The sequence below is a fragment of the Aquarana catesbeiana genome, linkage group LG08 (genome assembly GCF_042186555.1).
Source record: "Aquarana catesbeiana isolate 2022-GZ linkage group LG08, ASM4218655v1, whole genome shotgun sequence".
NCBI classification, from domain to species: Eukaryota; Metazoa; Chordata; class Amphibia; order Anura; family Ranidae; genus Aquarana; species Aquarana catesbeiana.
This window is the reverse complement of record NC_133331.1, coordinates 262021895-262035025: the sequence shown is the minus strand read 5'-3', so window position 1 is coordinate 262035025 and position 13131 is coordinate 262021895. Positions and strand designations below refer to the sequence as shown.

The 13131-nt window shown below is 41.7% G+C and overlaps 1 protein-coding gene across 2 annotated transcripts in view; it reads left to right on the top strand.

The window, feature by feature from the left end:
* LOC141106388 (membrane-spanning 4-domains subfamily A member 4A-like) overlaps nt 1-13131 on the top strand; it is a 56720-nt gene that overhangs the window by 16165 nt on the left and 27424 nt on the right. The window contains exons 5-6 of one of the 2 annotated variants that reach the window (XM_073597133.1): nt 7473-7616; nt 10289-10411. In XM_073597133.1, coding sequence (XP_073453234.1) covers nt 7473-7616; nt 10289-10411 — 267 coding nt within the window. The remainder of the gene's footprint in view (nt 1-7472; nt 7617-10288; nt 10412-13131) is intronic. The other variant, XM_073597134.1, reaches the window with a different exon arrangement.

Sequence of the window (13131 nt, the reverse complement as noted above, 5' to 3'; positions counted from 1 at the left end):
TCTTTGGGAAAAGAATTAGAGTTAACTAGATGGTTAAACATGTTAGTTAGATATGGAACTAGAGTTTCTTTGAAGGCCATGTAATATTCCCCTGATAGGCCATCAGCTCCTGGTGTTTTGTTTTTGAGTAATTCTTTGATTACTTTAAGGGTTTCTTCAGGTGATATTGGTTTATTCAATCATTCTAGATCAATAGGGTCGATATTTGGTAATTTTATATTATCTAGGAATTTTGTTATATTGTCTAGGTTAGGTTGGGGAGTAATGGTTTCGTCTTTTAGGTTGTATAGTGACTCATAGTATTGTGCGAATGTATCTGCTATTTCTTGGGGGTTGATTACTACTTTACCGGAGGTATGATGTGCTAATTTATGTATTTTATTCTTTATTTGGCGTTGCCGGAGTTGGGAGGCTAGTAGTTTCCCTGCTTTGTTATTCTGGGAGTAATAGTTTACTTTCATTTTTTTAAGAATTTTGTCTTGGTCTGATATTAGAATGGCTCTTAGTTCAGATCTTAATTGAGTAAGACGGTGATCTAGGTTAATGTCTTTGGGGTTTTTTTTGTGTAGTTCTTCTAATTTGGCTATGTCTTTTAAGATATTATTTACCATATTGGTTTTCTTTTTTTTTTCCCTCGTTGCTGCCTGTATAAGGAGGCCTCTAGCATAGGCTTTGTGTGTACACCATAGAGTAGTGCAGTTTATCGGTTCTTTATCATTAATTACAAAAAATTCCTCCAAATTTTTTCTCAGAACCGACAAGTGATTCTCCTGCGAAAGAATAAAGGTGTTATTTCTCCATATGTAGCTATTTGAGCAAGGTAACCCTTGGTTAATTTCAAGTGTGATTGGTGCATGGTCGGACCAAGTTATATTGTGGATGCAGGCTTTAGTGATCTTTGGCAGGAGAAGCTTGTCGGCAATGAAGTAGTCTATTCTAGAATAGGATTTGTGAAGATGTGAAAAAAAAGTGAAGTCCCTTTCCGTTGTGTGCATGCATCTCCAGGCATCATACATGTCTTCTGAGGAAAAGATGGGAGATAATCCCTTCCTGGAGATAGTTCCTTCCTTGGAGGTGTCCATAACGGGGTCCATAGGTGCATTGAAGTCGCCGCAGAATATAAGATTTCCTTTCTGTATTTTCCTTGTTTTCTTGAGAATCTTTTGGATGAATTGATGCGGATTTTTTATTGGGAGCATAGATGTTCACAATTGTGTAGATTACATTGTCTATTGAAGCCACCAAGATTATGTATCTGCCTTGAGCGTCGGTTATTAGGTTAATAAGCTTGAAAGAGATAGTGTCTTTGATTGCTGTTATCACTCCTTTTTTCTTTTTTTTGCAGCTGGATAAGAAGATATGAGGAAATTTGTGATGGTTGAATTTAGGAGTTTTATCTAGTGCGAAATGGGACTCCTGGATGCAAATTATGTCACATTCATGTTTTAGGGCATCCGTCCACAGAGCTCTTCTTTTGTAAGGGCTGTTAAGTCCTTTTACATTTAACGAGTAGAGTTTAAGATTCATTGTAGGTTCGTGTGCACTTGCTGAAAGTAGTCGTATGTTTTATATACAGATAAGTTGTAAAGGAAATGTATTTGATGTAGATATGTTTTTCTTCCAGTAGATGGTGGTGTTGGACCATAAATTCAATATAAGTGGTTTTAAAGAGATGAAAGGAAAAAATACAGTCTTTTAACTCAAACATAAAAAGGTAGAAAAAATTAAAGAGTTGCGGGGCAACTCTAGTGTACATTGAACTTGTACTAATTTCCAGGGGTTACAGGGAAAAACACGGGGTGAATCAGGTATCAGGATCCCTGATCTTCAGTAAAAGAAAAACCTTGGATGGTTACTCTTGGAGGAGTTTTAATCTCCAAAGAGAAAGAAAAAAAAAAAAGACAGCAGCATGTCGCTATATACAGGGTGTAATATTATCTTACCAAGTATAGAGGATTCATCTGTGATTTTTCTGCCAGTCTTGTGGCATTTTTCCAGGTGTGGATTTATCCGATATGATACCTTCATCTTTTGGGAGAATGCCCCATGAACGTAAGATTTTCAAACCTTGCTCCAAGTTGTTGATCGAGTATGAGGTGCCTTTATGTTCTACGAGTATTTTCGTAGGGAATCCCCATCTGTAAATCATGCTGTGATTCCGTAGGATCTTGGTAATTGAGTTTAGGTTCTTACGTGCCAGGATCGTAGCTTGTGAGAGATCTGCATATAAGACAATACCTGTGAATGGGTCAGGTAGTGGAGAGTTTCGTCGTGCGTATTGCATCAGTTGATCTTTCACTTCATAGAAGTGTATTTTGGCTATGACGTCTCTTGGTAGTTTTTCTGAAATGTGAGGCGGTTTGGGCAATCTATGAGCTCTGTCGATTTCTAGTTGTTGATGTGGGATTGTTGGGATTAATTTTTTAATCATGTCTTTAAGAAATCGCTTCAGTTCCGGTGGTTTAACATTTTCAGGTATGCCTCTGAATTTCACGTTATTGCGTCTTGCGCGATCTTCTAAGTCTGCCATTTTCATTTTGAGATGTTTAACTTCATCTTCTAACTCAAAGTGAGAATCGACCATTTCATTGTGGGCAGATGTAAATTCACACATTTTATTTTCGACATAGTCCACTCTCTCTCCTAACGCATCAATTTCCATTTTTGATTTCTGCATGAAATTTAACATATCATACTGTAGTGCGCCTCTTAGGGAGATTATCATATCTTTTATAGTGGAGTCCAATATGGGTTGTCCTGCTGTGGGGATTGCATTCAGCTTCTCATCATATGGATTTATATCTGGTGTGTAATTATTATCTTGTGTGGGATTGTTACCTTCAGCAGAAGAAATCCTCCTCCTTTGTTTGAGAGGGCTTGTAAATTCAGCCTGTGTGTCAAGGCTGCTATACCGCTGCTGACCACTGTGTGTCTCCTCTTCCTCTCCTGAATCTGCAATGTTGTGTACAGAGCTGTGATGAAGGAGGGAGGAGTCAGCGCCATCTTTGATCTCCTGTGTCCTGGACGGTCCGAGGAATTCACCTAATTTGCGGGGTCCCTCTCTGTTTTTTCGTTTTGCTGACATCATCATCAGGTTGCTGCCGCTTTCCGGATTCGGGGTATGTCTCCAGGGCTTTTCTGTCGCTTTGTGTGTAGCTCAGGGATGTCCGTGATTACAGAGGTCCCTCACAGTGCAGCCAGCTCGTTCTGCAGCTAGCCACGCCCCCCCGTTTTTTGGCTCCTTTTAAAATCATAATGATAACAGAAATCACCCAAATGGCCCTGATCAAAAGTTTACATACCCTGGAATGTTTGGCCTTGGTACAGACACAGAAGGTGGCACACACAGATTAAAATGGCTATTAAAGGTTAATTTCTCACATTTGTGGCTTTTTAAATCACAATTAGTGTCTGTGTATAAATAGTCAATGCGTTTGTTAGCTCTCACATGGATGCCCTAAGCAAGCTAGATACTAAGCCACAGGGAGCAGAAAAGAATAATCAAAAGACCTGCGTAACAAGGTAATGAAACTTTACAAAGATGGAAAAGGATATAAAAAGATATCCAACGCCTTAAATATGCCAGTGAGCACTGTTTAGTACTGAGAAGGAGGATAACATTTTTTAAATGAGCACATTGAGTTTTTCCTATCAATTTAAAGGGTCACATATACAGTATCTCACAAAAGTGAGTACACCCCTCACATTTTTGTAAATATTTAATTATATCTTTTTTCTTCAGTGTTGTCACATGAAGACACTTTGCTACAATGTAAAGTAGTGAGTGTACAGCTTGTATAATAAAGTGTCATTTCTTCAGTGTTGTCACATGAAAAGATATAATTAAATATTTACAAAAATGTGAGGGGTCTACTCACTTTTCTTGCCAGCGGTTTAGACATCAATGGCTGCGTGTTGAGTTATTTTGGGGGGACAGCAAATTTACACTGTTATACAAGCTGTACACTCACTACTTTACATTGTAGCAGTGTAAATTTGCTGTCCCCCCCAAAATAACTCAACACACAGCCATTAATGTCTAAACCGCTGGCAACAAAAGTGAGTACACCCCTAAGTGAAAATGTCCAAATTGGGCCCAAAGTGTCAATATTTTGTGTGGCCACCATTATTTTCCAGCACTGCCTTAACCCTCTTGGGCATGGAGTTCACCAGAGCTTCACAGGTTGCCACTGGAGTCCTCTTCCACTCCTCCATGACCACATCACGGAGCTAGTGGATGTTAGAGACCTTTCGCTCCTCCACCTTCCATTTGAGGATGCCCCACAGATGCTCAATAGGGTTTAGGTCTGGAGACACGTGTGACCAGTCTATCACCTTTACCCTCCGCTTCTTTAGCAAGGCAGTGGTTATCTTGGAGATGTGTTTGGGGTCGTTATCATGTTGGAGTACTGCCCTGCGGCCCAATCTCCGAAGGGAGGTGTCACAGTACATGTTGGCATTCATGGTTTCCTCAATGAACTGTAGCTCCCCAGTGCCGGAAGCACTCATGTAGCCCCAGACCATGACACTCCCACTACCATGCTTGACTGTAGGCAAGATATACTTGTCTTTGTACTCCTCACCTGGTTGCCACCACACACACTTTACATCATCTGAACCAAATAAGTTTATCTTAGTCTCATAAGACCACAGGACATGGTTCCAGTAATCCATGTCCTTAGTCTGCTTGTCTACAGCAAACTGTTTGCAGGCTTTCTTGTGCATCATCTTTAGAAAGAGGCTTCCTTCTGGGACGACAGCCATGCAGACCAATTAGATGCAGTGTGCGGCATATGGTCTGAGCACTGACAGGCTGACCCCTCACCCCTTCAACCTCTGCAGCAATGCTGGCTGCATTTATATGTCTATTTGTCTATATGTCTATGGGTCAGATTTATATAACCTCTGGATATGAGGCTGAGCACGTGCACTCAACTTCTTTGGTTGACCATGGCGAGGCCTGTTCTGAGTGGGACCTGTCCTGTTAAACCGCTGTATGGTCTTGACCACCGTGCTGCAGCTCAGTTTCAGGGTCTTGGCAATCTTCTTATAGCCTAGGCCTTCTTTTTGTAGAGCAAAAAAAAAAATTTTCAGATCCTCACAGGGTTCTTTGCCATGAGGTGCCATGTTGAACTTCCAATGACCAGCATGAGAGAGTGAGAGCGATAACACCAAATTTTACACACCTGCTCCATATTGACACCTGAGACCTTAGAACACTAACGAGTAACGTGACACCGGGGAGGGAAAATGGCTAATTGGGCCCAATTTAGACATTTTCACTTAGGGGTGTACTCACTTTTGTTGCCAGTGGTTTAGACATTAATGGCTGTGTGCTGAATTATTTTGAGGGGACAGCAAATTTACACTGTTATACAAGCAGTACACTCACTTCTTTACATTGTAGCAAAGTGTCATTTTTCAGTGTTGTCACATGAAAAGATATAATAAAATATTTACAAAAATGTGAGGGGTGTACTCACTTTAACGGATATATGCAGTATCTCACAAAAGTGTGTTGGTCACAAGGTGATAAGTGGAGTGCCACTGGAAATTACAAACAATGAAAAAGTTTTACAGTATGGCAACCCATCAATCATGATCTACTGTTGATCACCAGCAGTTGACAGGTAGATCATGTCCCCTCCTTGCCGATCCCCAGAACCTGGACAGGAGGACTGTAGTTCCCCCCCAGCAGCAGCTGAAAGCCGGCTTCTCCTCCTCTCCTTCCCACCAGCTTTTAGCTGCTGCAGGAGGGATGTACAGGGGATCCTGTAAACCGGGGTTAGCAACCTGTGGATCGTGATCTACCAGTAGATCGCAGACAGCTGACAGGTAGATCGTGGTCTGGGCTTGCTCACTCACCATTTCAGAGCATCAGAGTGCAATGCAGAGGGACTACTTGTAAAATTGGAGCTGTAGTAGGGAGCAGGAGCCATTTAAGCCGATGCCTCATCTGTAGTGCTGACTCCTGTCCCATGCAGAGTACTACCAACTCCACCTCTTATCCTGCTTTAACCCCTTGGACCCTGCAGAAGCATGCAGTGGTGGGGCACTTGCAGAGTGGCCCCATTTACTTGAATGGGTCGCAATTGGCAGGCAGTAGCATCCACTAAAAGCAACAGGGGTCTTAATTTCTGCTGCAGCATGTATACACCAAACAGGGGTAGGGATTCGGGGCAGTAAAATCAATACTCAACCGCAGGGTTTTACCAGCTCCCAGCATTTTGTGTGAACACGAGCCCTAAGGGTCCAGCTGCTGAATGCAAATAAGGGCTCATTTACAAGTGCAGCAGGCACTCCTGCAACTCTGAAAAGCGATACAAGTGTGTTTGTGGTGGTGAGGAAGCAATATGTTGCCTCCTCACTAGCTGATTTAAACCCATGATTGCCATGCAATGCGCGCTAATTACAACACTGTAGTACAGCAATTAGAGGTTTAAATCCGGTGTGAGAAGACAACACTGTGCCCGGTGATCTTTGATGTCTCCCATGTTGTTCAGGTAGATCTCCACCTCTTTAAGGTTGCCTACCCCTGCTGTAAATGCTGCCCCCACTGCACTGCCCCTCCTGACTAGGTTCCCCTTCCTTCTGCTGCCCAGGCCCCCCTGTGTGCTTCCTTTGCCCCAGCCCGCAGTGCTGCCAGCTTCCCCTCTTCTCCTGCCAGCTGCTCAGGGGATCATTTCAGGATGGAGAGTGGGGAAAGTGACCTGTAAATATGTCATTCACTGGCCTTTTTCTTTTCAGTAGTGATCACCCACTGTGTTCATTCATGACTGAAGTATAGTAAACTTTGTTTACAATGTTTTCGCTTGTGAATGAACAGGAAGACTGTGTAGAGCTTTTCCTGTTCATTTATTCTGTGCAACTAAAGCTTCAGAAATGGAGGTTGTGGAATGTGTCACTTTCTCTGTCTCAAAAATGAGGCAAATCAAGGGTCTGTTTACCCCTGATATTTCACCAAACCCCGATGAAGGGGTCCTGCGAGGCTCTGGAACATTGCTTCTGTTACAATAATGTGATCCTTGAATAAACCTGTGGACCCGTTCTGGAGATCTGTGGTGTGCTGGGGACATTCTCCCACTATGATTATCTTCGGTTCCAGCTGATGGTTGCTGCAGCACCCAGTTACACTTACAGCCACTTTTCAGGAACATGTGTGTTGGGAGTAGTACTTTTCAAAAATTTAGGGGTTCCTCTGGGGTAAAATTATTGAGAAAGGCTGGCAGAGGTACCCCTCCTTTTTACATCTCGGGTTTCACTTTTAATAGACTATTGGATGAAAAAAACTGTTAAAAAACCTATAAAAATCAATTTACACTTCAGTATCATTGTACACCAGTAGCTGATGAAAACCATTGGTTACGTACAGTAGGTATCCAATCACTATACAGTATATAAACTTCTATATGAATGCATCATCCTGCATAGATTCCATGTAATGGATTACTCTGCCTCTGCTCTGTTCACAGATCCAAGGCTCCCTCGCCATGAACATCATAAGCTTCATTTTCAGCTTGGCTGCAACGATTTTGAATGCAATTGATCTGTCATTAATTATAATGCATCCTAATAGGCACTGGGTATATTATTCAGGACAAGTCTATTTGGATGCTGTAAGTTTTATTTTATTAACTGGAAAATAGTTAAAGTTTTCCCTTAAGGCAGGCGTAAACTGCATGATGCCAAATCTGGTCCAGCTCTGCATAGAAACCAATCATCTTCCAGGTTTTATGGTCAAAGCTTAAAGCAGAACTACATTGCATCTGAGTACCATAAGCCAAAAACACTATTTAATTCATTTTAATATTCAAAAAGCAAAGTCCCTGATTCCTCCATGTCTCCATGTTTTATTTTGCTGAGAAATCACATTGAAAAACACCACCTAGCATTGATGACCATAGCCATAGTTGCCAATATTTGCAAATACTTTTTTAGGGACACTTTTTCCCAGAAAGCCAGTGTAGGTGGAACATTATGTAAATTAGGGGTGTGGCTTAAATGACACTAAATATTGGGAATGGCTTAAAGGGGATGTGGTTAAATAGAGTCTGAGATTTTCTTGAAACCCCCCCCCCTATTTTTGTTCTCCATCCCAAAAGCAAATAAACACACACATAGTCTCAAAAAACTAATGTAATCATGAAGAACTGGTCCACACTCACTGATTGGTTGCTAGAGATTACCGCAGTTAGTACAGAGGCAGTCAGAGACTGCAGACAGATGCTGCAGGCTGTGGTGTACTACAGGAGAGGGACAGAGACTGAGGGGCCTAGTACAAGAGAGGGTCAGAGACTGCAGGACATAGTACAGGAGAGGGTCAAAGGCTGCAGGGCGCACTAGAGGAGAGGGTCAGAGATGACTGGCGTAGTAAAAGAGAAAGTCAGAGACAGCTGGTGTAGTACAAGAGAGGGTCAGAGACTGCTGGCATAGTATGGGGGCCAGAGACTGATGGCGTAGTACAGGAGAGAGTCAGAGACTGCTGTTGTTGTACAAAAGAGGGTCAGAGACTGCTGGCATAGTACAAAAGAGGGTCAGAGACTGTTGGTGCAGTACAAGAGAGGATCGGAGACTGCTGGCGTAGTATAGGAGAGGGACAAAGACTGCTGGCATAGTACAGGAGAGGGACAAAGACTGCTGGCATAGTACAGGAGAGGGCCAGAGACTGCTGGCATAGTACAGGAGAGGGCCAGAGACTGCTGGCATAGTACAGGAGAGGGCCAGAGACTGCTGGCATAGTACAGGAGTGGGTCAGAGACTGCTGGCGTAGTATGGGGAGAGACTGCTTGCGTAGTACAGTAGAGGTTCAGAGACTGCTGGCATAGTACAAAAGAGGGTCAGAGACTGCTGACGTAGTACAGGAGAAGGTCAGAGAATGCTGACCCCCCCACTCCCTCAACCTCTGCAGCAAAGCTGGCAGCACTCATACGTCTATTTCTCAAAGACAACCTCTGGATATGACGCTGAGCACGTGCACACAACTTCTTAGAACAGGCCTCTTCATGGTTGACCAGAGTGGAACCTGTCCTGTTAAACCGCTGCATGGTCTTGGCCACCGTGCTGAGAGAGAGAGAGTTTCAGGGTCTTGGCAATCTTCTTCTAGCCTAGGCCATCTTTATGTAGAGCAACAATTCTTTTTTTCAGATCCTCAGAGAGTTCTTTGCCATGAGGTGCCATGTTGAACTTCCAGTGACCAGTATGAGAGAGTGAGAGCGATAACACCAAATTTAACAGACCTGTTTCCCATTCACACCTGAGACCTTGTAACACTATTGAGTCACGTGACACCGGTGGAGGGAAAATGGCTAATTGGGCCCAATTTGGACATTTTCACTTAGGGGTGTACTCACTTTTGTTGCCAGCGGTTTAGACATTAATGGCTGTGTGTTGAGTTATTTTGAGGGGACAGCAAATTTACATTGTTAGACAAGCTGTACACTCACTACTGTTTAGTGTCATTTCAGAGTGTCATTTCTTCAGTGTTGTCACATGAAAAGAGATAATAAAATATTTACAAAAATGTGAGATACTGTATCTTTTCTGAAGCTGCTTCGGTCTGGTCTCCAGGGGTGGAAGCTCTGCAGAGGAGACATCAGACAGCGGTTGGGAAATGAATGGAAAGTGATGTCACCCATAGAGTTACTACGGGGCTTCCATTGTCGGCTGCCTCCTCTGCACCGCCTCCACAACAAATCCACCCCTGACATCTCAGCGTGGGACCGGACTGGATCGGCTGCAAAAAAGGTACGTATAGCGATTTCTTCTTTACAGGGCTAGATAGGTTTGTCTTAGATCGTGGATATCTGTAGATGTAGAGATTTTAGTGTTAGGGTGGACTTCCCCTTTAATGAATTTATATGAACTTTTATTTATACTGATGGTGTATTGAACTTGGAGTTGGGCTTTGAAGATAATATAAGGTATACCTAAGGTAATAAAACCTTTTAAGAAAATTTTTTGGATTTGAACAGTGGAAGCTGTAACCCCGGAAATGCAAGTAGAAGGCAAAGTACTAGTCACTGATATTGTCTGAGCTCAGTCTGTGGCTGATCTTCCCCATTACTGACTTACAATATCGTGTAGGGGTACTACATGTTAGAGCTGCCGATCCCCCCACCCATTATGCTGTAATATAAGGCAAATTCAGAAGAAATCTATTTTAATATGGGAAAGTCACATTGAAAGAAACTTAACTGAAAGCCGAATTGATAATTCAAAATGTGTACACACCAGTAATACACTATTCTTTCCTTTTAAAGTATTAATTGTTGTTGTTTTTTATTGACAGAAATATAGCATTGTGGTTGTTTCACTTCTGCTGGCGGCAAATGGCCTTTTGTTGTTCGTGACATTTTCCACTTCCATTTTTGGATGTAATTCCATGTCAAAGTTAAACTCCACCTTTCCCCAGGTAAGAGACATAGGACTGCATGCACAAAGCATATCTACCACTTTAAGATCCATGACAAAATACCTCTTAGCTTTTATAAAAAAAAAGAAATTGCAATTCACTAAAAAAATGCTACTAAAATACTGCATGAACTATTTTATGAAATGATTATTGGGTGTTTTAGTAGTGAAAACTAGGTGAAAACTAGGTAATTTACCATCAGCAGCTGGCGGCATCCTTAACAGCCAGTGAATAGCTGGTTGTTAAGGAGCCGGCAGCCTCTGCTTCCTTAACTTCCATGACTCATCTGCTATCAGCTGGATTCCCCCAAAAAAGTACCAGCATTAAAAAATGTTCCTAAACATAAAAGCATGGGGGTCCCCCCCGATTCATATCAGGCCCTTTTGGGTTTGGTATGGATTTTGAGGAAACTCCACCCCAATTTTTTTTTTCAAAAGGACATGGGTCCCCCCAAAATCCATACTAGACTCTTGGTAAAGCATGCAGCCTGGCAGGCCAAGAAAGGGGGGGCGAGCAAGTGCCCCCCTCTCCGAACTATATCAGGCCGTCAACATGAGGGGGTGCTTTGGGGGATGGGGGCACTCTATTTGAATGAGTGTATAGTACCCCTACTCATTCACCAAAAATATGCGCGAGGTAAATAAAAACCCAGAGATTGGGGACATTCACCCTCTTTATTTGCCAGAAAGTGATGGGAAAGTTGAGAATTTTGAGATGTCACCAAAACCAGTATAGAAGTGAATGCTTCCAACGGAGAGACTTTTTTGGTTGACAACTGTCTAAAAGAGGTTTTCCTCTAGTGTGGGATTTCCTCCCACTTTCTGTAGAATTCTGAGACAGAAAGTGAAATAAAATCTCCCCAGTAGGACAAACACAGCAACAACAAAAAAAAAAAACACACGGACAAAACTTCTGTCAAATTTTTATTGTTTATTGCGTACTCTATCAAAAATTAAAAAAATAAGTTTGGTTTTAGATTCAGCGTACTTTAACCCTTTCGCTGCCAGGCCCTGAGCTTCATTTTGTACACTCAGGTGGCCAGACCATTTTTGCAATTTTTCCTTTGTGTTTTACTATTTTTCACTTATAGCTTTCAAAATTTGTGAAAGACCCCCCCCCCAACTATATATTTTCTGAAAGCATGTGATCAGTAGAATAAAAAGAAGGTGCTACTGATTTTTTAGACCGCGCTGCATTTGCGCAAATGTTTATCAAACTAATATATTTGCAAAAAATACACTAAAACCATTATTAGCAGATAAAAACATAGCAAATTTTACAAAATTCATACTAAATATAAATTACGCCATTTTGCGAAATGGTGAAGATTGAACAAATATTTGTTATTTGTTCACTCAATACAAGTTAAGCTTTTATAAGTTACAGATGCAAAAGTGTAAATATCCAAATTTCTCAAAGAATCTGAAGGTTTTCATTTTTCTCTTACAGCTTTCAGAATTTGTGAAAGTCCCCCAAAACCATATATTTTCTGAAAGCATATGACCTCTAGAATAAAAAGAAGGTGCTACTGATTTTTTAGACCCCGCGGTATCTGCGCAAATGTTTATCGAACCAATATATTGGCAAAAAATACACTAAAACCATTATTAGCAGATAAAAACACAGCTAATTTTACAAGGTTCCTGCTAAATCCCTACTAAATATAAAAGCTTAACCTGTATGGAGTTAATAAATAACAAATATTTGTACATTTTAAATTGTACCTATTTGGAAAATGGTGAAAATTTGAACGTACCCAAAAATTTCTCTAATCTGGAGGTTTTCATTTTTCACTTTTAAAATTTAAAAAGACCCCTCAAACTGGACATTTTCTAAAAGCACATGGCCAGTAGAAAAAAAAAAGTGCTACTGAGTTTTTGGACCCCGCAAATGTTCATTATATCGCTATTTTCACAAAAAATACAGTAAAATCATTAATATTGCACATAAACACAACGTAACTTACAAAATTCCTGCTAAATTGGTACTAAAGCATCGTTCACATGTGGCATACTAAAGTGTACGCCCATTGGGGACCATGTTTTTTTTTTTTTTTTTTTAACAAAGAAGTTTATTAGACAATTCAGCATTACAGTACATCCAGCATGTAATAATACAGTAGCATACAGGTATAGGCATCAATAGTTTAATTTCCTAGCGGGAGTTACCTCCTGTCTGGCAGTATCAATCCCAGGTGTGTTAAGACCCTATCTATCTTTGGTGAGTATTCCTAACCATTATCAATGTATCATCTCGTGTACCTTGGACATAGCAGTCACATAAGAACGGATAGCGTGAAGGATGGGGGGGAGGCAAGGACCGGATGGTGGGGGGGGTAACAACCAAAGCGTGATTCATCCATCAGTACTTGTGGGAAGGGGGGAGCCCAGGTATTAGACACAAGCATCTATCCATGTAGACCATGTGAGTTTATACGAGGGCGGCACCGAGTTTACCAAGGTTTGCCAAGAGGTGTGGGTAGGGGGTTCCTCCGAGCTCCATTTCAGCAGTATCTCCCATCTAGCGTAGTATAGTGAGAAGGTCAGACATAGTTTACAATAGCTATCCCCTTCTATGTCTTCCATATGGCTTAGTAATAGGATCTGTGGGTCCACCTGCACCTTCATCCCACTTATTTCACTCAGTGTGGAGGCCACTGCCGCTTAATAGGGTTGGAGTTTGGGACAGGACCAGACCATGTGCCAGAATGTTCCTACCTC